We start from the raw sequence: 24,094 nt of genomic DNA, 5'->3' as shown, positions 1-24,094 counted from the left end.
TTTCTCATTGCTCCAACTCAAGTCTGTTCTATTCTAGTAGAATATATTCTACTAGATTCTACATGATTCTTTGATACACAATTCAACCTAATTAGCTTCTATAGAGTCCTATGGGATAACCCCACCACTACCAGAGACCAATGGGATAACACCACCATTACCAGAGGCTAAAGTGATTTCTGCCCTCAGATTTCCCATAGTCTGAAATAGAACATATAAATAAATGATTGAAATACAATATTACATTGTGAATGATTTTTAAAAGCAGGGTACAGCATATTCAACAACAACAACAACAACAACAACAGAGGTAGAGATCCAGGAATGATTACATCTCCCTGTGGAGCTCAGGAAGGTTTCTAAAAAGAAATAGCACCTGAGCAGTTTTTATTTAAATAAAATTTTTATTGACATTTAACCTATATAAAGGATTGTCTTGAAATAAATTCAACTGGAAAAGAATGTGGAAATGGCATAGCATCCAAAGAGAGAAGAGTATTCAAAAACACCGTAGCATATAACAGGTTGCCGCAAGTAGTTTAGAATCCCTGGAGCCTAAAGGGGCATTGAGCATAGCAAGCGATGAGCCCAAGGAAATAGCCAGGGCTTCAGATGTTGTGCTAGGGGGCTGCTACTTAAGTGTTGTAGGCAGAAAAGTAAAACAATTAAGCATTGTTTGTCTCCTTAGGAAGAGTATTCTAGCTGACACGTAGAAAATGTATTTGAGCATTGTCAGAAGAAAGGCAGGAAGACCAACTAAGAGTCTGCTGTAAAAGACCAGGAAGTGTTGATGGACCAAGATACTACTTTGATCATGTGTCATTGCTCTCCTCCAATCAGTAACAATAGTTAGAAGCTACTGATGTTTCATGTTCCTCTAGTCCAAACTGTGAGCCATACAGAAACGCAGAAATGGACTCTTGTTACAAAGAGAGGCAAGGCAAGATGTTTTTCTCCTACGGAATTCATTTCCCCCTAGAGATAGTATTTGACATTACCTTTAAGATGTCACTCTATGATACTGAGTTTCCACAGTTCAAGGTAAGCAAATGTTACTCTCTCCATCTCTAATACCTCCTTCCCTAGAACACCACTCTAGTACATGGAATCAAATAAGATGTGTTGTTTTAGTTAAATTCTTTCAATCAAAAGATCAAGAACGTATTTAATCACTGGAGACAATTCAATAAGGACTGACTGAAAAAGAGATACCCAGTAAGAATTTTCGTAATCAGCCTTATACTGCATGAGAAAAGGAATCCTGTTTTGGAACAGTTTGAAGTCTCATTGTAGTGCCTTACACATAATATTTGTGGTTAAGACACTGATAAATGAATATAAACTGTAACAGCTAATTCAGAATTCTCATATCTCACTCTTTAAGAAGTGCAACTGACCCATATAAATACAGTCAACTGACCTTTGACAAAGGAACAATGCAATACAATGAGAAAAGAGTCTTTTTAACAAATGATGCTGGAACAACTGGACAGCCACGTTAAAAAAATGAATCTCGACCCGGACCTTACCCTTCACAAAAATTAATTCAAAATGGATCACATGTCTAAACATGAAATGCAAAAATATAAAACTCCTGAAGATAACATAAGAGAAAATATAGATGACCTTGGGTATGGTGATGGCTTTTTGGATACAATACAAAAGACACAATCTATAAAAGAAAGAATCAATAAATTAGACTTCATTAATATTAAAAAACTTCTGCTCCGTGAAAGACAATATAAAGAGAATTAGAAGACAAGCCACAAACTGGGGGAAAAAATTGCAAAAGACAAACCAGATAAAGGACTGTTATCCAAAATATACAAAGAACTCTTCAAACTCAACAGTGAGAAAACAAACAACCAGATTAAAAGATGAAGCAAAAACCTTAACAGACACCTCACCAAAGAAGATATACAGGTGGAAAACAAGCATATGAAAAGATGCCCCCCATCACATGTCATCAGAGAAACGCAAATTAAAACAATAATGAGACACCATTCTACACACCTCATTAGAACGGTCAAACTCCAGAACACTGGCAACACTAAATGCTGGTGAGAATATGGAGCAACAGGGACTCTTCATTCACTGCTGATGGGAAGGCAAAATGGTACAGCCACCGTGAAAGGCAGATTTGAAGTTTCTTCCAAAACTAAACCTACTCAACATATGGACTAGTAACCTCACTCCTTGGTGAGCCCAAATGAGTTGAAAACTTATGTCCACACAAAACCTGCACATGGATGTTTATAACAGCTTTATTCACAGTTGCCAACTTGGAAGCAATCAAAATGTCCTTCAGTAGATGAATGGATAAATATAAACTGTAGTATACACAGACAATGGAGTTATTCAGTGAAAAAGGGAAATGGCTATCGAGCCATGAAAAGACATGGAGGAAACTTAAACACATATTACTAAGCGAAGAAGCCACTCTAAAAAGGTTACATACTGCATGATTCCAACTATATGACATTCTGGAAAAGGCAACACTATGGAGACAGTAAAAAGACCAGTGGTTGCCAGGGGTTGGAAGAAGGAAGGGATGAATAGGTAAAGCACAGGATTTTCAGGGCAGTGAAACTACACTATATAATACTATAATGATGGATATTTGTCATTATAAGTTTGTCCAAACCCATAGAATATATAACACCTCTGATGATAATGTCAATGTATGTTCATCAATTTTAAATATTGTACCACTTTTGTGGAGATTGTTGATAATGGGGATGCTCTGTATGTGTGAGGACAGGGGATATAAAGGAAAATCTCTGTTCCTCACATCAATTTTGCTGTGAACCTAAATTGCCCTAAAGAAAAAAGGCTATAAAAAAATACTCAAAAGATTTCCTAATAAGCCAGAGCCACACAGAAACAGTACACACACAAGTCCAGTTTCTGTTCTATTTTATTATGCACTGTGTTTATTCAGTGGAATTACTATTCAATTAAAATATCATTATCTATTCAAAAAATGCTTCTGAGAATGTATATGCTATTTTATCAAGTTTTTAATCATTTAGAATTTGGCTTATTTGAAAAAATTTTAAGTTTATTTATTTATTTTGAGAACAAGAGAGAGAAGGCAGAGTAGAGGCAGAGAGAGGGAGAGAGAGAGAGAGAAAGAGAGAGAGAGAGAGAGAGAGAGAGAGAGAGAGAGAGAGAATCCCAAGCAAGCTCCATGCTGTTGGTACACAGCTGGACATGGGGCTCAATCCCACCAACCATGAGATCATGACCTGAGTTGAAATCAAAAGTCAGATGCTTAACTGACTATCCAAGGTCGGATGTTTAACTGACTGAGCCACCTAGGCACCCCAACTTATTTGAAATTTTTTGCTTGCTTGTATTTGAGTTGCAGTTGTCAGGACAATTTTCAATTAATCCAAAAGTAATAATCACTGCAGGGGACAGGGCTAGGAAATTTGGAGTCTCAAGGTGCAATAAGACCTAGTACTTGTCTGGAAGAGCTTATGATAAATTTAGCAAAACAAGGAAAGCAAACATTACAACCAATCAATGTTTCTTGAATATTAATCTAAACCAAAAATGAGTTAAAAACATAATACATGATGGATTACAATGAAGTAAATGATTAATTTCCACGTGGTTGAATTAGATAACAATTGTGTTCAGAGAGTGAGAGTAGAGGGATGAAGTGATTCATTCATAAGAATTAGCATATAAAGGAAAACTGATTTGTTTGTTATTTTGATAACCAAAAATCATACTCAATGTTTTCTTTAAAACCTACAAATATGATTCTAATTTCTAGTTTCTCCCCAAAAGACTAGTAACTGTTTGCAGTTTAATATTTGTGCTCATAGGTAATGAGCATTCTCTCCCAGACTGAATGATTACCCCCCAGAGGCAGTCTGGGTTGGGAGCCTTCAACTAGAGCCCATCTTCTTGGTCACATAGGACCTTCAGCCATGCTCACATTCTGTTCATGTGATAATTCATCTGCCTACTTCCTTTTTCCATCTGGCTTCCTTTGGTTCCCCATAAAGCAATTACAGCCTAGTGCTTGCAAAAAAGCATTGATTGATCTAAATATACCAATTCTAATCTCTAATCTATGATTTTAGTTAAAGCAATATGACCAAATGTCCCTACAAGAAATACTAACCCAAAGAAATTGCAAGCCTTGTAAAACCCTTTTCTAGCCCGAGTTCCCAGATCACATTAAATAATATTCCTTAAAATAAAATTAAAGTATTGCATCAATACAGGAATTTCACATTCACTACCATAGACTATTACAGCCATGTTCTTGTCTTGAGCTTTTTCCATTATTTCTGCTATCACACTGTTAACCCATATTTAAACTCTCATAACTCCACAGCTTGCTATTCTCTTCCTCTTGGTTCTACCAGCTTTATAATTATAACTACTTTATATGGCATCCTTTTATTTTATTCTTCTACTCTTCAATAAGTAACCTCTCTTGTGGGATTTTTTTCTATGCTTCAAAATGATAAATAAATATCTTAATCCTTATAGACTTACCACAATAAAAAAATAATTCTAGTGTCAATGATCTTTGTACCATTCATGTGTAAGTATCATGCCTTCTGAAGTTTTCAACAAAATTATCATTGTTGTTAAATAGACTCAACTGTTATAGCAGCTGTATGTTACCCAAATATACTTAAGGCACTTTTTCCAAAGTGTCCCATATTTTCAAGTTAAAATTCATGAATCAGAGGGAATAATTATCTATTCAAGCACTAAACTAGGGGTTTTATATACATTACCTCTTTTAATCTATATAACAACCCTAAAAGGCAGCTGATATTATTCCTATGTCTCCAATCATAAAATGGAGGATCAAAAAGCTTAAGTTCTTCCCACCCCTCAAGTTCTCATGCAAAAATTGAGTTGGTTTTGGGTCCACCATAGGTCTCTCTGTCCCCAAGCACTAGGCTTCTCTTCCTCCTGCAAGCTGACAATGTGTCATCAAACTGGCTTTTGGGGTGCCTGGGTGGCTCAGTCAGTTAAGCATCTGACTCTTGATTTCAGCTCAGGTCACAATCTTAAGGTCGTGGGATCAAGCCCCACATCATCAGGCTACACCCTGAGCATAGAGCCTGCCTGGGATTCTCTCTTGCTCCCTCTACCCCTCCCCCACTCACTTTCTCTCTCTCTCTCTCTCTCTCTCTCTCTCTCTCTCTCTCTCAAAATAAATAAACATTTTTTTTAACTGGCTTCTGAAGCACCTGGGTGGCTCATTTGGTTAAGAGTCCGACTTCCACTCAGGTCATGATCTCATGATTCATGGGTTCAAATGCTGCATCAGGTTTTGTGCAGACAGCTCAGAGCCTGTAGCCTACTTTGGATTCTATATCTCCCGCTCTCTTTCTCTCTGCCCTCCCCTGATCACTCTCTCTCACTCTCTCTCTCTCTCTCTCTCCCCACCCTCTCAAAAATAAAAATAAATGATTTTTTTTTAAATAAATGACTTTAAGCTTGTCAATAAACTGGATTTTCCATGACATTCTGGATTTTTTGTTTTTTGTTTTTTCAGAAAAACAATAAATGCATGTAATTGGCCAAGTCTAATGCAAAATGATGGAAAATAAGACAACTTCTGAAAATCAATATGTTTGAGAGTTTATGAAAGTTCATGTTTTTTTGGATCTGTTTAAATTTAGGATGTGTAGAAGACAGGCTGCATAGTGCATAGGGAGATTAAATTATAGTTGGCTATATCTGGGTCTACATCCAAGCTTGGCCACTTCCAATTTATATACCTCTAGGCGAGTAGTTTAACCATTCAGAGCCTATTTTCTAGGTTGTAAAATGAGTAATGTTGCTTAAGAGTTATATAAAATAACAATGTCTGGGTCATAGCAAGTACTCACTAAAAGAATCCCTGTTATAATGAGGATCATCATGATTCCTGCAGTACAGAAATGCATCTTTCTAAAGTACAAAATTTAGTCATTTCATCCATCCACCCAAATCTTTCAAGGCAAAGTTCTAATGTCTTAGTGTGTGGCATGGACAGTCTGTCATAATCTAGCCGCTGCTTCCTCCTTAGTGCCACCTCTCAGCTTCCACACTGGCTTCCACCTAGCAATGATCACTTATTCTCTAGGGTTACAATCACTGTTGACTTACTCCCCCCATTAAATTTAAGTTCAACAGTGAAAGATTAAAAAGTGTACTCTGTATGACATAGACAATTTCCTGGTATCACCAACTTTGGTTGTACTTTGACTACTAAGTAGACATTATGCCAAGAAATACATTTAAAGTTCAGACATAGATAAAAAGAAACCAAGAAAAAATAATTTTAGCATGAATGTTATCAAAGAAGTTCTCACTATTCTGTTTTCAAAGTTAAATGTGAAAAAAGTCTAAAATTTTTTCATCAGAATTGAAAATGAGTATGGGACACCAGAAGTAAACTAATTAAATAAAATTTTAAGAGGTCTGTTTTATTCTCTATAGCAGTTTCATTTATTCATTTTTCTTTTGACTACAGTGGATATGTTTTTCTTTCTAAAAATAGCTGCTGGCATTTTTCAAAGATACAATTTCTTGTAGAGCGATAAGCTAAGCAGAGAGATGTGATAATATTGGGCTCTGAGCTTTTGTTCCTCAAGAAAATTATTTTTTAATGTCCACTATCAGGTGAAATGTAATTTTTATAATATTTGATAGAATGGCTTCAATGCCAAGAAAGATATGTCATGAATTGTTCCACTCAATTATTTCCATTAATAAAAAACAAAAAATCACTAAAGTTTGGGCAGTGGAAAGTACAAAGACCCACCAGTTCAGCCAGTCATTAAACTTGGGTGATTTTTTTTCTGGAAAGTCTTCCCTCCACTAAGGAAATTAAATCTCTTTCTTCCTATTTTGAAAGTGAGAATAAGCATCCGAGCAGATAACTCCATCTCAAAAACCATTTAACAGTAATCAATCATCCTGGCAAATGCATGTGTGTATTATATACTTAGTTTTATATGATTTTTATTCTATTCATATTACAAACACCAATACCACAGAGCAGATAAAAAAAGTATTTGGATATCTTACCATCATTTAGGAAGAGTCACACCTAGCCTATCAGAGTATCAAGTGAAGCTTTAATTTTTGAAAAGCTATGTATGTATTCTTGGACTCATCTTTTTATTAAAATATTGCTGCTCCCGTCTCTAATTGACTTCACCTTTTTTCAAATAATTTTTTTTTCTTCTTCTGTCTGACTCTAGTCTGTTAAATATAAATTTAACCATCTTCATGACAAAATGAGGCTCAGCTTTTATATTACAGATTAAACAGCCACTTTAGTTGTCTTAGTCACAGTTATTGTATTAAATCTAAATATTGTCTTATTTTGGGACAATTACCCCACCTTAAGCATTAATAAACCTTTCCAGAAAAAAAAAAAAAGAAAAGGAGAAAAAAAAAATGGATTAAAGACTTCAATGTAAGACCCCAAACTGTGAAACTACTAGAAAAAAAATACAAAGAAAAAGCTCCTTGACATTGGTCTTGACAATGATTTTTTTTTTTGTATATGGCATCAAAAGGACAAGAAACAAAAGCAAAAATTACTGGGGCTCCTGGGTGGCGCAGTCGGTTAAGCGTCCGACTTCAGCCAGGTCACGATCTCGCGGTCCGTGAGTTCGAGCCCCGCGTCAGGCTCTGGGCTGATGGCTCAGAGCCTGGAGCCTGTTTCCGATTCTGTGTCTCCCTCTCTCTCTGCCCCTCCCCCATTCATGCTCTGTCTCTCTCTGTCCCAAAAATAAATAAACGTTGAAAAAAAATTATTAAGTGTGACTATTAAACTAAAAAGTTTCTGCACAGAAAAAGAAATAATCAACAAAATGAAAAGGCAACCTATAGCATGGGAGAAAATGTTTGTGAACAGTATATCTGACCAGGGGCTAATATTCAAAATATATGACATTCATACAACTCAACTGCAAAAAACAATCCAATTTAAAAATGGGTAAAGGACTTGAACAGACATTTTTCCAAGGAAGATATACAAATGGCCAATAGGTACTTGGAAAGTTACTCAACAGCACCCATTATCAGGGAAATGCAAATCAAAACCACAGCAAGGTATCAACTCACACCTGTTATAATGGCTATTATCAACAGAAAAGAGATGACAAGCGTCGTCAAGGATGAAAAGGAACCCTTGTGCATTTTGGTGGGAATGTAAACTTGCATAGCCAGTGTAGAAAGCAATATGGAGGTTCATAAAAAAAAATTAAATATAAACTATCATATGATCTAGCAATCCCATCCTGGTATATATCTGAAAGAAATGAAATCGCTTTCTCAAAGAAATATCTGCATCCCCTTGTTCATTGTAGCATTACTCAGACAGACAAAAATAAATACTATGTGATTTCACTTACATATAGAATGTAAAAAGGCCAAACTCATGGAAATAGAGAGTAGAGGGGCTGGAGGTGGGGGAAATGGGGAGATGTTGGTCAAAGAGTACAAACTTCCAGCTATAAGATCAGTAAGTTCTTAGGATCTAAAGTAGAGCATGATAAAAAGGTTAGAGTGGGAAAGAGCCAAAGCATAAGAGACTCTTAAAAACTGAGAACAAACTGAGGGTTGATGGGGGGTGGGAGGGAGGGGAGGGTGGGTGATGGGTATTGAGGAGGGCATCTTTTGGGATGAGCACTGGGTGTTGTATGGAAATAAACTTCATATACTGAAAAAAAAATAATAAAATAAAGTAGAGCATGATAACTACAATTAACAATACTGCAATGTACACATAAAAGTTGTTAAAAGAGTAAATCTTAAATGTTATCACCACAAAAAAAAAGGTAATTATGTGAGGTGCTGGTGGTGTTAATTAATCTTACTGTTGTAATCATTTCACTAAATATATATACATATATACATATATATAAAGTAATTATATCATTGTATAACATATCACTTACATATATTGTATGTCAATAATATCTCAATAAGCCCAAGAGAAAAAAATGCATGTCATGGCTTATAGATTACAAAGTCAGAATGAAATGTGAAGTGTATTAGCCCACTTTGCCCCATGTACATCCCTGACTCAACATGAGTATAGCAGGACCACTGTCAGAGAATGGGAAAATATGTCACACAGTCCACATAGAGCCCATACAACAATGAATGGGATGAAATGTTTCAAAGTGAACTTTGAGCTGCTAAGAATACTATAGTATTTCCCAGGAGGGATACTTGACAAATGTTACAGCAGGTGTTTTGGTGGCTGTGGTTCCAACCATGAGTGTAAAATGTTCAACACAGATCCAGCTCTGGAAGTCACCCTCCTGCCAAAAAGAATGAACCCAAAACAGCATGGTGTTGGCATAGAAACAGGTAAGGGAGCAGAGAGCTCAAAGGCAGAGAGCAGTCAGAGAGAAGGCAAAGATGTGTTTCTAAGCAATTGCTTATCAGTTGAGGTTTCTGATCTAGTAGCAGGTAAGAAAATCAATTTTGTGGTTCCAAACCATGTTGTTTAGTAAAATAGGTAAGACTAGGGGCGCCTGGGTGGCGCAGTCGGTTAAGTGTCCGACTTCAGCCAGGTCACGATCTCGCGGTCCGTGAGTTCGAGCCCCGAGTCAGGCTCTGGGCTGATGGCTCAGAGCCTGGAGCCTGTTTCCGATTCTGTGTCTCCCTCTCTCTCTGCCCCTCCCCTGTTCATGCTCTGTCTCTCTCTGTCCCAAAAATAAATAAACGTTGAAAAAAAAAAATAGATAAGACTAGAATAGAAAAATAAGTGAGTGCATTGTATATCAAATTATGAAAACACTATCTCATGAACTCACTTCTGTTTCATTAATATACATACATATATTTGTATAATGGATCACAATGTAGAATATGTTTCTTAGTATGAATCACAATTTTAAATGTTTAAAAAATACTATTCCAACAAACAAAGAAAGAACAAAGGCCACTACTAATCAACAGAAAATTTTATAAAATGCTTCCTTACAAACATCATGGATACAGATGAGATCTTTAAAGTAAACAGGAAGAAATCTGGATCCTGGTCAAACTCTAATTTACTCTGATAATGAAAAAACACCTGAGTTTTCATTGCCAGGTCTAAGAGTTGGCATTATTGCTGTTCCTGCAGTTGTGGCAATAGAAATCATTGCACTGTTCTTTTCCAGAAAGAAGAGAATGGCAAGGTATGGGAAGACTGAAATAAAGAAAATAGGGGAAATGCATAGGGAACTCAATGCATAACTGCTGTGATTTGGAAAATAACTACAAGAAGGGAAATTATCTAATAGACTCATACTACAAATGTGTGAGCATGGGACAAAGAGAGAATCTTTGAGGATTACTATTTTGTTCGTTAACCTACTTGTACTGGTGAATCTATAGTCAAAATACGAATAGCTTGAAATTGGCTTTACTAATCTTAAATTTGATCACAAGCGTCTTTCACATGCAGATCTAATTAAAAAAAATGAACTTTGCCTGCACATTTTAAATTATTTGTATATAACATTGTATAAATAACTCATAACAGAGTGTGTATTAAATATGCTCCCACAGTAGAGTTTGAATTACTACTGTCTCATTCACTTGTGACTGAAAGCTATCTCCCTGAGTCTTTTCTTAAAATTTCTATTATTGAAGTATAGTTGACATATAGTGTTCCATTACTTTCAGGTACACAACATAGTAATTTGACTATTCTATACATTATGGTGCTCACCATGATAAGTATAGTTACCATCTGTTACCATCCAACGTTATCATATTATTGACATTTACTTGAGTCTTATAAACTTTTTGTGAAATATGAATTAAAAGATTTTAAACAGAAAGAAAGAAGGGAAGGAGCAAAGGCGGAAAGAAGGAAGAAAGGAAGGAAGGGAGGGAGGGAGAGAAGAACATGTGAGCAATTACATATCAAGAACCCATCATTTTTCACAACTTCCACAAAAGGTCTGTAATATAAGGAAGTGACAACTTGAATCAGAATTATACGTGTCGGGGCGCCTCGGTGGCTCAGGTGGTTAAGCATCCGAGTTCAGCTCAGGTCATGATCACACAGTTCCTGAGTTCGAGCCCCACATAGGGCTCTGAGCTAACAGCTCGGAGCCTGGAGACTGCTTCAGATTCTGTGTCTCCCTCTCTCTCTGCCCCTCCCCCGTTCATGTTCTGTCTCTCTCTGTCTCAAAAATAAATAAACATTTTTTTTAATTTAAAAAAAGAAGTATATGTGTCAAAAACATCATGAAACACAGGAAAATTTCAGAACATTATGGCAGTGCAAAAAAAAAAAAATTTCAGAAACAGACTTGAATAAACTGTCTAAAAGCTGGGGGTGTTGGGTGTTAACAGTCCCTTAGGAAAGGAGGCTTGGATTCACAGGGCAGGGGAAAAGCTCTGTTCTCATCCTATCCTGAAGAGTCAAGCATTCTCCACTAGGCTTTTCTATTGGCCCCATAAACTTCCCAGTTACAAACATCCCTCCAAATATAGGCACAGATGGAGAAGTTAAATGAAGAGATCCTTCTTGACTTTTGCAGCCAAAACCCAGATAAGCCATCAGAGTAGGCAAACCAGGCACTGAGCCCATTATAGAAACTCTGCCTATACAGACATATTTCTGCGTAGGTATGCTACACCAGTTACACATGCACTAAAACACAAGCAAATTTGCTTACCTACCCTTCACAGCTCAGAAAATTCAAGCCATCCACCACAGAAAGTCAGAAAAATAAGTAACATGCTGTCTGTTTTATCACCATCTTTTCAGATGCCACTCTGAATCATCCATGCATCCAAAAGTGAATTTTTGAAGTTTTATAGAACTTTATGCAGTTCACAAAAAAATTATTATCAGTCTGCCTTTATGATGCTTCTGATCATAACTTAAATGAATGGGTTATCACCTTGCAGAAGCGATTTGAATTCTCACAGATAAGGACAATAAGACACCTTAGATTTTCATATAAATTAGAAAAACTACTTCTGCTACCCTCTTTGTAGACAAGAATTTTTTTTAGCCGTGTTCTATACTTTCAACCTATTTAAAAATCACACTATTTTCTTATCTTCCTATTTTGCAGTGGTTTCTGTGTCTACATGAAGCCAAAACAACTGTGTCATTCTGAGCTTCCTAGTCAGGAGGGGGTCAGACAGATTTCCATATGATTAGTAAATGCAACAAGAAAAATCAGAACAACTGGTGATTTAGCTTCATGACAATAAAATATTAATTAGCTGCTTTTTCAATATTTTATTTTTATGGTAACCTAGAGACAGAAGTTTTATCTGGTATTGATCAGGCTCTTTGTATCTCACTGATAAAAGTGCTTATTTCTTTTTTTATTTTATCACTACATCCTCAGTATTTAAGTTCATATTTCTAAAACAGCCCAGCTCAAAAACAATTTTATACCGTTTTTTATTACCATTTTTCTTTAACAAAACCTCTTTCTAAGGTATACAATCTAAACCTGTAAAACTAATAATGAACTGGAAGTTTCTTGCATAAAAGATTATTTTTCTTTTTGCATAGACTAAATAGCACCTAACCCCACATGGTAGAGACTCAGAAAATGATGGATGAATAAATTAATTAATTAAAGTTAAAGAAATTGATAAAGTAGGACTTAATATTCCTAAAATCTCCTAAACACTCTGTAGGGAAATTTGTAGTTGTTTTTTTTTTTTTTTTCTCTGAAATCCCCTGGATCATTTCACATGCACTTAGGCTTAGCCAATGACATACAATTCCATCTTCCTTGTTTCAGAATGATAGCCATGATTATAGTAAACTTTTGATTATCTATTTCAATGAAGCAATGCAAAGGTGTGAATGACCACATACGGTTGATGTTTTTTTTAATTTTTTTTAACATTTATTCACCTTTGAGAGACAGAGTGTGAGCGGGGGAGGGGCAGAGAGAGAAGGAGACACAGAATCCTAAGCAGGCTCCGGGCTCAGAGCTGTCAGCACAGAGCCTGACATGGGGCTCGAACCTATGAACCGTGAGATCATGACCTGAGCCAAAGTCAGACACTTAACCGACTAAGCCATCCAGGTAACCCCACTTCTGAAGACTTTTCTGAATTGCCTCACTTGGACTCAAATATGCTTGCATTAACTTAAAAAAAGAGTGTTAGGAGAAGTTCCAGAAGTGTGTTGCATTTTCGGGGAGAGGTTAATCCGAGATGAGACCTTACTGTCTATAATACTCAGAGTGAAAAGAAAAACTTCAAATAACTACATATAGCAAGTATAAATACCAAGTATCATTTTGCTTGTTCACCTTCAAAAAACTCACCTATTAATACAGTCAGCAAGTTTGTATTTTTGTTGCAAATTAGCTGCAGTAAAATGCTGAAACTTTGTTGGACATATATTTGCACTGAAGCTATATGTCATAAACAGATTAGTGTCTCCTATCAGATTGTCCAGACTTCAAAAGGCTTTGTTGCTTTACTTTTTGTTTCCCTGTGGCATTGCTAAGATAAATGGTCTACATGATTATTCATGGACTGAAGAATACTCTTATTCAGTGAGGTTTTGTAGATGAAGCAATGAAGCCAGTCCTTTACTAGACTTTCATGTGCGATCCATTTCTCTTCATCAAAAGTTTATTTTATACTGTTATATGGAAATTTATAACCTCCATTAAGCAGCTTCTATTTCAAAACCTTGGGTGAGAAATTTCAAAGCATGCATAGTGGGTATCTGCTTTCGACCGCAGAAAAGTAGCAAAGACGGTATTGTTAAATTAATCCTATTACTTTGACATTGTAAAAATTTCAAAAGATATTGAAAAAGAAATGTAATTAAACCTCTTTATACTGCCGGAAATGTAAAAGCATGATAGATGTCTGCATTTACAAGTGAACCAATGAAGTCCAGCAATTTTTAAGTGACCATGAGCAATTTAGTAGCTACCTAGAAAAATAGCAGCAAAATGCTACTTCCTAATTTCCTTTATAGAAAACTACCACCAATACGTTTTTATTAAAAATGTAATTTTATCATTAAAAAATTTTTATCAAAGACCCAAAGTATGCCAAATGCAACTGAAATTATGACTCTGCTTTAAAATCTGTATGTCCTTTCATAGACTGTATACAGACTATGGATGCCAACAAATAACCATCATCATTCAGAATGCAACACAAGTTAACTGACCATAATTTTTTTAAGACTTAAGTTAGGTAGTATGTTCCTCCTTATCTGAGGACCCAGAACTCTGAGCAGATTTTCTGTGATAAAAGAGAATTTGTCTTCAATACTCTTTCTCTTTCTTAACCAATTAACTGACTTATTAACTGAAGATTTAGAAGTCCTTCATGTTACTGTTTTTGTTTTGTGCTATATATTGGAGCTAACATTAAAAGTTTGATTCCCATAAGTGTTAATAAGCATCACCCTAAGTTAACAGATACACCCTGAGTAAACACCCTGATGCACAAAGTACCTAACAAAAGCAGTTACTTAGAAAATGCTATTGCTCTTTGCAGAATTTCTAAAAATTCTAGGAATACAGTTATAATTATCTCAGCTTGGGATAAAAGGGAAAATGAGAGTCTTAATAAATATCCTGAATTTGAATGTTTTACTTTTAGATTCTAATCTACTAAATTTTGTCTCCCTTCACACAGTAAAGCCGTTAAGCCTATAATATTTAGACTTCACTTCTCTGGTTGTGCCTGGGTGGCTCAGTCAGTTAAGCATCTGATTTCGGCCCAGGTCATGATCTCACTGGTTCATGAGATCGAGTCCCACATAGGGTGAGCTGGAGCCCCACTCCAGGTGAGCATGAGCCCTGCTCCTGGTGAGCCCCACTTCTCTCTCCCTCTCTCTTCTGCCCCTTGCTCACTTGTGCCCTCTCTCTAAAAAAAAAAAAAAAAAAAAAAAAAGAGTTCATGTCTCTGAACTAGTGAAAGATTAATAAACCGATGATAAATAATCAACTACTTCTAATAAATCAATCTTAGGGGAGAGAAAAGATTGAGGAGGATATCTGTTTCTGATGAATAGGCAGAAAACGCTATCACAGATCCCAGAAATAAGATTGGTCTTATTTGACATATCCTGTCTATTCAGATAATGGCCTGAGACCTGACCCAACCCTGGAAACCACTGATGGTCAGGGCCTGGGCAGAGACCTCTCACAACTCAGTCATGATTCAAGAGGAGCCACATCCATCTCTAGAAAGCAGCCTTAAACTGTAAGGATATCTTATTTTGAGACAGGAAAGGATGAGAAGAGAAAGACATTGATTGATACTACTTATTTATTTGTCCTCTCCAATAATTTGGTTTTTACTCCACCTTTGTAAAAAAAAAAAAAAAAAATGGTAGAGAGCTCATTTTGATAGCTACCTATGGGTGATTTGGGAGGAAAGTAAGATAAACCACTTTGTCCTTCTTCAGTTACTCTGATCATTTTAAAGGCCTTCTAGAACAATTGTCAAGAGCAATAAAATTTTTAAATGAGAACAAACCAAGTCCAGCATTACTAGTGGGAAGACAATACAAAGCAAGGATCCCACTCACACATTAAGAGTTCATTGTATTGGGGCGCCTGGGTGGCGCAGTCGGTTAAGCGTCCGACTTCAGCCAGGTCACAATCTCACGGTCTGTGAGTTCGAGCCCCGCGCCGGGCTCTGGGCTGATGGCTCAGAGCCTGGAGCCTGTTTCCGATTCTGTGTCTCCCTCTCTCTCTGCCCCTCCCCCATTCATGCTCTGTCTCTCTCTGTCCCAAAAATAAACTTTGGGAAAAAAAAAAATTAAAAAAAAAAAAAAAAAGAGTTCATTGTATTGTTGTGGGAATTAAATGACTTACTCCAGGGGCGCCTGGGTGGCTCAGTCGGTTGAGCGGCCGACTTCGGCTCAGGTCATGATCTCACGGTCAGTGAGTTCAAGCCCCCCATCGGGCTCTGTGCTGACAGCTCGGAGCCTGGAGCCTGTTTCGGATTCTGTGTCTCCCTCTCTCTGACCCTCTCCCGTTCATGCTCTGTCTCTCTCTGTCTCAAAAATAAATAAACGTTAAAAAAAAAATTTTTTTTTTAAATAAATGACTTACTCCAGGGGCACCTAGGTGGCTCAGTCAGGTAAGCTTCCGACTTCGGCTCAGGTCATGATCTCATGGTTTGTGAGTTCAAGCCCCGCGTCAGGCTCTGTGCTGACAGCTCAGAGCCTGGAGCCTGTTTCAGATTCTGTGTCTCCTCTCTCTCTGACCCTCCCCCGTTCATGCTCTCTCTCTCTCTGTCTCAAAAATAAACAAACGTTAAAAAAAATTAAAAAAAATAAATACATAAATGACTTACTCCACATAGAATACTTAGAGAAATAAGTCCGTAATAAATATGAGCTGTTAGCATTCATAACACTGGTTAACATTTCTCTCACATGTTCTAGAATATTCTCAAGCTTATCGTCTCACCCAATCTTCACAGCAACCTTCAGAGATAACTAGTCTTTCTACATTATATGGCTGAAAAAAAGAAGCCTTACCAGGTGAAGTAACTTATAAATTCAACCATGTCACTCACACACACTTTAAATTATTTCATCTTTCGTCTTTAGCATGGGATAAAAAGTGTGTGATGATCTTACCCCTTAATTTCCAAGGGTAACTCCTGTGATGGTCCCATACATACCCCTCACCATGTCACATCCCTTCCCTCCAATACACTAACTCCCTTCCCTTGCATCGGTGGCTTCTTCATAAGACACCTCCCCTCTAGTTTAACTCCTGTCCACCTGGCAGACTCCAACTCATTTATTAAGACTCAGTCCAAGCATCACTTCTCCTAAGAGAAACTAGCTTTGATTGTTCCTTCCCTACCTCCTCCAGAGATAGGGTGTGCTCACTCCTTCACAAATTTTATCACATGACATTAGGCTTGGTCTGCCCCCCTACCTCTCCATTTAGATAAGGAGAGAGCACCAATGACTCTCATTCATCTCTATAGTCCCAGCATTTTGCACAACATCTGACATGGGATAGGTGCTCCATAAATGGTGGTAGAATGAAAAGAAAAATAAAAGGATGAATAAATGAAAGAATGCACACAAGTGATAAGCAGTACAAAGAAACCTAAATCCAGGATTTCTGAATCTAAGTACTTCACTTAACAGACATTTACAGAGATCCCTTACTATTTTCCAGTGTTGCTACTAAACACTGGAGACAGAAAATTAAAGAAGGCATAATTCACATGCTGAAAAATAAGTATACACATGGGGGCATGCCTCTAGAAAGTCAATTATCATACAGCTATTAGACCCCTTATTTGAAATATTGTCTTCCTGGGGAACCTGGATGGCTCAGTTTAAGCATCCAGCTCTCGGTTTCCGCTAAGGTCATGATCTCACCATTCATGGGCTGGAGCCCCACATGGGGCTCCACACTGCTGGTGAAGAGCCTGCTTGGGATTCTCTCTCTTTCTCTCTCTCTCTCTCTCCCACCCCCACCTTTCAAAAAATAAATAAATAAACTTAGAAAAACTTGAAATATTGTCTTTCTGGTTCTATGCAATTGCTCAGAGCTCTCTGCCCACAGGAGCCAGGCTTTGTCTTCCTGTCTTAGGCATTTAGCTGTACATCTGGTAGTAATACACTGAACTTTTCTTCACCTTAGCAAAACTATTAGGCAAATATACACAAACTTGTGGTTCTTACAGAATACATAACTAGTGATCATTATTTCCAAGCTTCTTTGAATCTGTGGAAGTTGACTGGGCAGGTAAAGGCTCTGAGATGAGCCTAGGTCTAAATTTTTTAAAGTGCCATTTAGATTATTGTACAAAGAAATACTGTATGAAATCACAGAAGTTGACTGTGTTTTCTAACAATGCTCTTCATGCCACCAGTCCGATCCAGCAACTCTTTGGATTTTTTTCACATAACAAAAAATAAATACATTTTATTTGAAGTCATTAATAAATTAAATACAAAATATTAGAACTAACAGCTATTGAAAGAAAGTAAACTAGAACACACAGTTTCTCCTCTTGTTGAGGGTCAGGTTCAAAATTATGATTAATTCTGACAGAAGCTCCACTCAGAGATTTGAAGCGTGATTGATTTAGATGGGATCTTTTATGTCTGGGAGTAGAATATCTGCATATTCAGAGGGGAGATGCCTCCTCAGAGTGATGTGAGAGATGGCAGCAGGCCCGTCAGCTGAAAAATCTCCACACAGGCCAGGCATGACAGTGCCTTCCCCCAGGTCTGAAATACTCACCACTCGTTTACCTATCAAATTCAGGAACAGGCCCTTGGGAAGATGGTTGTCAAGTGCACTTGGGTTAATTGAAGAGAGCTTTCTGGTGTTCTCCTATTTAAAAAGGCATAAAAAGTTTAGAAAAATGCAAGAAAGAAAGGGGTCAGTAAAGAAAGATAATGAAAAGAGAAGAGAAAGCAATCTCAGTTTTAAGACCTGCCCTGCCACAAAAGAAAAAGGAAGAAAGAAAGAAAAAAAATGCCACCTTTTCCAATCTTCTATTTTAAGTGCCTCTAGAAATAGATAATAAATCTTCCACTTGAGCTTATTTTTATATGAGTCTCTTTCTAGTTATAATAAAAGTTTTCTTGTATTTAGTCTATACTACATTGTAAGAACATTGCATTTTTCTCGAGACTACCTTAAAACTGTTTCAAGCTCATTTTAAGGATTTATACTAGTCCAGGAACCATTAACATTAACATTAATTAAGTGTAATTAACATTCATTGTCTGCTATGTACAAGAACTGTGGAAAATTTAAAGATCAATAATACGAGAGAGACATTGAGGAGAAGGAAGAGGATAAAGAAAGAACATTCAATGTGGGCTCGAGATGTATATTAAGATCATGCTAATTTCAGTGGCTTGATCCAGCAGAAACTTACTTCTCACTAATATAAGTCTAATGTGTTACTGGTATGCCAAAAGCTTTCCTCCACGTAATGATTCAGGGCCTACGTGACTTCCTTCCATGGCTCCACCATCCCCCAGCATCCAGACAGAAAACTCAGAGAAAGCAAACTCACTTCTCAATTGCATTAGATCAAAAGCAACACGTGTCATTTCCACTTATCTTCTGCTGGTAAGAACCAGTCATATAGTCAGTTCTACCTTAGATAAAAGAGGGATTGAGAAATGTAGTCCAAGCCTGAGCAGGTGCTAAACCAGAAGCAGGAGTCTTTGTTTAAAAAGCTAACCATCATGGGGACGCCTAGGTGGCTCACTCAGTCTGTTAAGCATCCAACTTTGGCTCAGATCATGATCTCGCGGTTCGTGAGTTTGAGCTCCACACTGGGCTCACTGTTGTCAGTGCAGAGCCTGCTTCACATCCTCTGTTCCCCTCTTTCTCTGCCCCTCCCCTGCTTGCACTCTCTCTCTCAAAAATAAAATAAACTTTAAAAAAAAATTAAAGCTCAAACTAACTAAAAAAAAAAAAAAAGCTGGTGTGCCTGGGTGGCTCAGTCAGTTGAACATTTGACATCAGCTCAGGTCATGATCTCAAGGTTTGTTCAAGCCCCGCATTGGGTTCTGTGCTGACAGTTCAGAGCTTGGACTCTGCTTCAGATTCTGTGTCTCCCTCACTCTCTGCCCCTCCCCCGCTTGTGTTCCATCTCTCTCTCTCTCAAAAATAATAAACATTAAAAAATTAAAAAAAAAAAAAAAGCTAACCACCATGACTCAGAAGAGATGTAGGAATCAAGAGTTCAAATTTTAACACTGATGTTATTTTTTTTTAATTCTAGTTGAATAAAGTAGTTAAAAATATGACTTCCTGATTCCTGATCTGAAGGCAGGATAGTAGGTTAGACACAGAGCCATGTCCTCAGTGGGTAATTAGACCATTTTTCTTGAGTTAGCTAAATTATTTTAAAAGAAACAAACATTTCATACAGTACCCAAAACAAGAGCTGCTGATATACACATACCTGTCTTGTATGTGTGACTATCTATCACTAAAGCAAGGTCTAGAGTAGAAGGGCCTATAACAAGATATTAACATAGTCGTATCCAGGTACTAGAGTTAGGATACTTTATCCTTTTCTTTTTATGCTTATGTATTTTTAAACTTATCTACAATGAATACCTACAGTCTCTATGGATGAATAAATTGTAAATATTTTCAAAATCAGTGCAGATCAGTGTTTTGATATTTAGGAATTTGGAGAAGTGGTTTTCATCATTCTTTTCTCAAAACCATAAAAGTTTATTTACTCTGTTTTGTGTATTAACTCACAGAACTAAATTGGTTTTTACATTAACCTATTTTTGATCATTTGTTCAGATTGATTGCTAGTTCTCTCTTGGATCCATCCTACAACTCTCTCCCATAATACACTACACACTACCGTCACTAATTACACAGAATAATAATAACAATATTGGGCATTTGTGATGTGCCAGACACTGAGTCACTTTACATGTCGTACCTCACTTAATACCTCCTACCTGGTAAGATAAGTGCTATTATCACCTCATTTATATGTAGGAAAACACACTTGGAGAAGTATACTACTATTCACTCAACCTCTCACAGCCAGTCAGTAACTGAAGTGACTATGAACCCATGCATAGCCCATGCATTCAAACACTATATTACTTTCCCTCCAGAAAAACTATGTTATCTAGTAACAACTTACATATGAAAAGTAGTTTATAATATTTAGGGAACCTTTATAAACTGTATTGCATTAGATTTTTTCCTCATTTTCAAGTTGAGGTAATTGAGAGTCAAATGCTCAAGGTTCCAAGGCTAGAAGAAGGTGGCATCACATGTTATCTATCTAGAAAAACAGCAACCATACTCATTATTTCTATCAAAAGTGATTTAATATAAGGAATTGGTTACCAAAGTGTTGGGAAAGCTAGAGGACAAAAAATGGAGATGATCAGTAGTGTCAGGAAACCACTACCATCACTAGAGCTGGAGGAAAAGAAACTGATAATATCTACAGCCAATGGACACTGCTGAGCAGAACTGTGTGAATCCATGTGCCTCTGGACAAGAAACCAGAAGCCAACAGTTCTGCTGAAACTTCCAGACTGGTTGCTTTCACTGCTAGTTTCCATAGTCACTTACCATTGCTCCTGCAGTTGTCAAAGCCAGAAGCAGAAAAAATACAGCTTCTCTCTTTCTTCTACTTTATGATGCAATGTCCCATTGGCTAAGTCAAAAGTCTCCAGGAAATATGGGTTTTCAACTTCCAGCCATGTGTAATACAGAGGAGACTATAAAAGGACAAGTAGGAAGCTGAGAGCCAAGATTCAGACAACTGATACAGTGGCAGAAACAGAACTGAACTCAGAGCTTCTGACTTACAATCAGTTATTTTTATCCAATGTGTGTTTATGCAACTCCTCTAAGCCAGGCACTATGATAGCAGCCAGGGCTGCCATCATAAGCCAGGTATAATGAACAAGGTATAAACCAGGTATATGAACCAGGTATCACCTGGCCTTGGCCCCGTGCGAATCACAGTGTTGTGGAAATGAACATGGGAATTCTTTCCCACTACATTCCATCCTCTGGACAAAGCTGAGGCATCTTTCATGGGTGCAAAAGTTTGCTGGATCTTGCTGTGTCAACCGATTAAGTTATGAATTGTGTTTCCCATTGTTTCCTACTCTGAATGTTCCTGAGTTAGAGTTGGTCAAAAAGAAGAATCTGCACAAGACTGGAAAACAGAGGTGAAGCAGAGGAACTGCTCTCAGAAATCTTTGTGGTAAGATACTGTTACGGACAGGTGAAGAAGTGCCCAGTGGGCCTCAACTCTCCTCCACTCTACATCCAGCCTGTCTTCTCAGTCATTGATTCCACCAGCCACCTAATGTTTGGCTACAATGAGACACAGCAGCTACTTCCCAGGCATCGCTCCCTGACTGCCCATTTTCAGTCCCACTTGGGCAGCTGGATGTGCTTGCTCTGCAGATTTCCCTGCAAGCTCATTTGTTCCCTGCAAGCTCATTTGTTCAGTCTATCAGGCAGACTGGTTAGTGACTCTTCAATCCTCTCTTGCAGATCTTTACTTCCCAGGGCCTCCAACAACTGGGCACAGTCTAGTTTCTGCTAAAGAAATCTCTTCTCTCAGAAACTCAAAGTGTCCCTACTATTGTGACTGATAAACATAGAGTTCTTTTGGCATTTTCTTTTTTTTTAATTTTTTTTTTTCAACGTTTATTTATTTTTGGGACAGAGAGAGACAGAACATGAACGGGGGAGGGGCAGAGAGAGAGGGAGACACAGAATCGGAAACAGGCTCCAGGCTCTGAGCCATCAGCCCAGAGCCCGACGCGGGGCTCGAACTCACGGACCGTGAGATCGTGACCTGGCTGAAGTCGGACGCTTAACCGACTGCGCCACCCAGGCGCCCCTCTTTTGGCATTTTCAAGAACAAGTTATCTTTCAAAATCCTGGGAAGAGCTGCTACATGCTATACTAAATCATTTCTTAGGCATGGCTCGTGATGATTTCTTACATGTTTAAGACCTATTCACCTCTTGGCCTGTTCCCCTCCCAGTCATCAGTATAGTACAGTACTTTGATCTGCCTACAAAATTCAAAGTCTAGTTATATCTCTGACATTAAATTAATAAATAATTCAGCAAAAGGCTTCATTCAGGCAGGTCTCCTGGGAGTATCAGTGGCTAACCAGAAAGATAACCAAAATATTATTTGGTTTATTATTATATCTTTCTATTAAAAAATTGGGGCACCTGGGTGGTTCAGCCCGTTGGTTGAGTGTCCGACTTCAGCTCAGGTCATGATCTAGAGGTCCATGGGTATGAGCCCCGCATCAGTCTCTGTGTTGACAGCTCAGAGCCTGGAGCCTGCTTAGTATTCTGTGTCTCCCTCTCTCTCTGCCCCTCCCCTGCTCACACTCTGTCTCTCTCTCAAAAATAAATAAACATTAAAAAAAATTTTTCAATAAAAGTTTATTTCCCTTATTGCTTATATTGAATTTTTCTCTGTTCCCTGGTGTAATGCTGAGTTCCTCCTACTATAATACTAACATCACAAGTCTTCTCAACTTGCTTGCAGGTTATTAATTGTCCTATTGACTGTGTATTAGAGTCAGAGAGTATTAACTACCTTTTCTTGTGGTGTCATGATAATCACCAAAGAAAATAACATAGGTTTAGGAAAAGCCAACTCTTCAATAAAAATCAGGGCTTATCTTCCTAATCTGCACAAAAAAAAAAAAAAAAAAGAATAAGGGCTTTGGAAAGATTGTCATGGGTTCTTTTCAGTGAGTCACTAAACCATTAGGTGTAATTTTCCTCTATGTAACTGTGATAGAAAATGTCATCATCCAAATTATTTGAAGTGCTGACCAATGGGAATAAAGGTAATAGACTTTTTGACAATAGTAGAGGAAAAGTTCTGAAATCCCATATCAGCTTACACTCATTCAACACATTTAGTTGATTATAATGAACATGTCTGTAAAAATACAAAGCTAGGACAGACTAGGAACTCTGGGGGATTGGAATAGCCAGAAGGGCAAAAGTCAGAGTCCCAGAGAGTGAGCTGCAAAGAAAATCTTTAAGATGTAGTTCTCTCATAGAAGTCTCTATACAACACTGGGCAAGCAACGCAACATTTTTGGTTTATCATGACAGATTGAGGTAGAGGGGAGGGGAAGAGAGGGAAAGAGATTCTACCCACATTGACAGCGCATTTTTGTTCAAGGTGGCTTTGGTGCAGGATGGTTTGGAGAGGGGGCAGCCAAGAGCAGGAAGCAGCAGCAGCAGAGGGATGCCTCCAAGAGGCTCAGAAGAGCAACATGAAACAGAGATCTGAGGAGGGAAAATGACAGAAGACAAGAGGCGCACACCCAGAAGCAATCACACATGGTCTGCAGGCTTTGAGATCCAAACAGAGAGATTTTTTTGCAGGAGAGTGGAAAGCTGGTGTCACGTCAGTAGGGAGAGATGGGGTACATATTTACATTTAAATTGTTCCAAAATATTTTGAGGCAGTTCACAATAAAAGTAAGGACTGAAAACCCTTGAAGTGTTTAAGATGCAAGGAATGTCTTCTTTAACCCCACCCTATCCCCACAAGCCTAGTGCTATACCTGCAACATAGCAGGACCACAAAATAGCCAA

At 37.7% G+C, this 24,094-nt stretch overlaps 1 protein-coding gene across 1 annotated transcript in view; it reads left to right on the top strand.

Moving 5' to 3' along the window:
• The window catches only part of LOC121030051 (uncharacterized), a 45,583-nt gene extending 21,810 nt beyond the window's left edge, over nucleotides 1-23,773 (top strand). The window contains 1 exon segment of the mRNA XM_040474609.1: nucleotides 23,676-23,773. Coding sequence (XP_040330543.1) covers nucleotides 23,676-23,773 — 98 coding nt within the window.
• Nucleotides 23,774-24,094: the final 321 nt, after the last annotated feature.

Source organism: Herpailurus yagouaroundi, unplaced genomic scaffold, assembly GCF_014898765.1.
Source record: "Herpailurus yagouaroundi ecotype Mexico unplaced genomic scaffold, PumYag 139, whole genome shotgun sequence".
In the NCBI taxonomy this organism is placed as follows: Eukaryota; Metazoa; Chordata; class Mammalia; order Carnivora; family Felidae; genus Herpailurus; species Herpailurus yagouaroundi.
The sequence above is the reverse complement of the archived record's forward strand: the minus strand, read 5'-3'. Positions and strand labels throughout refer to the sequence as shown.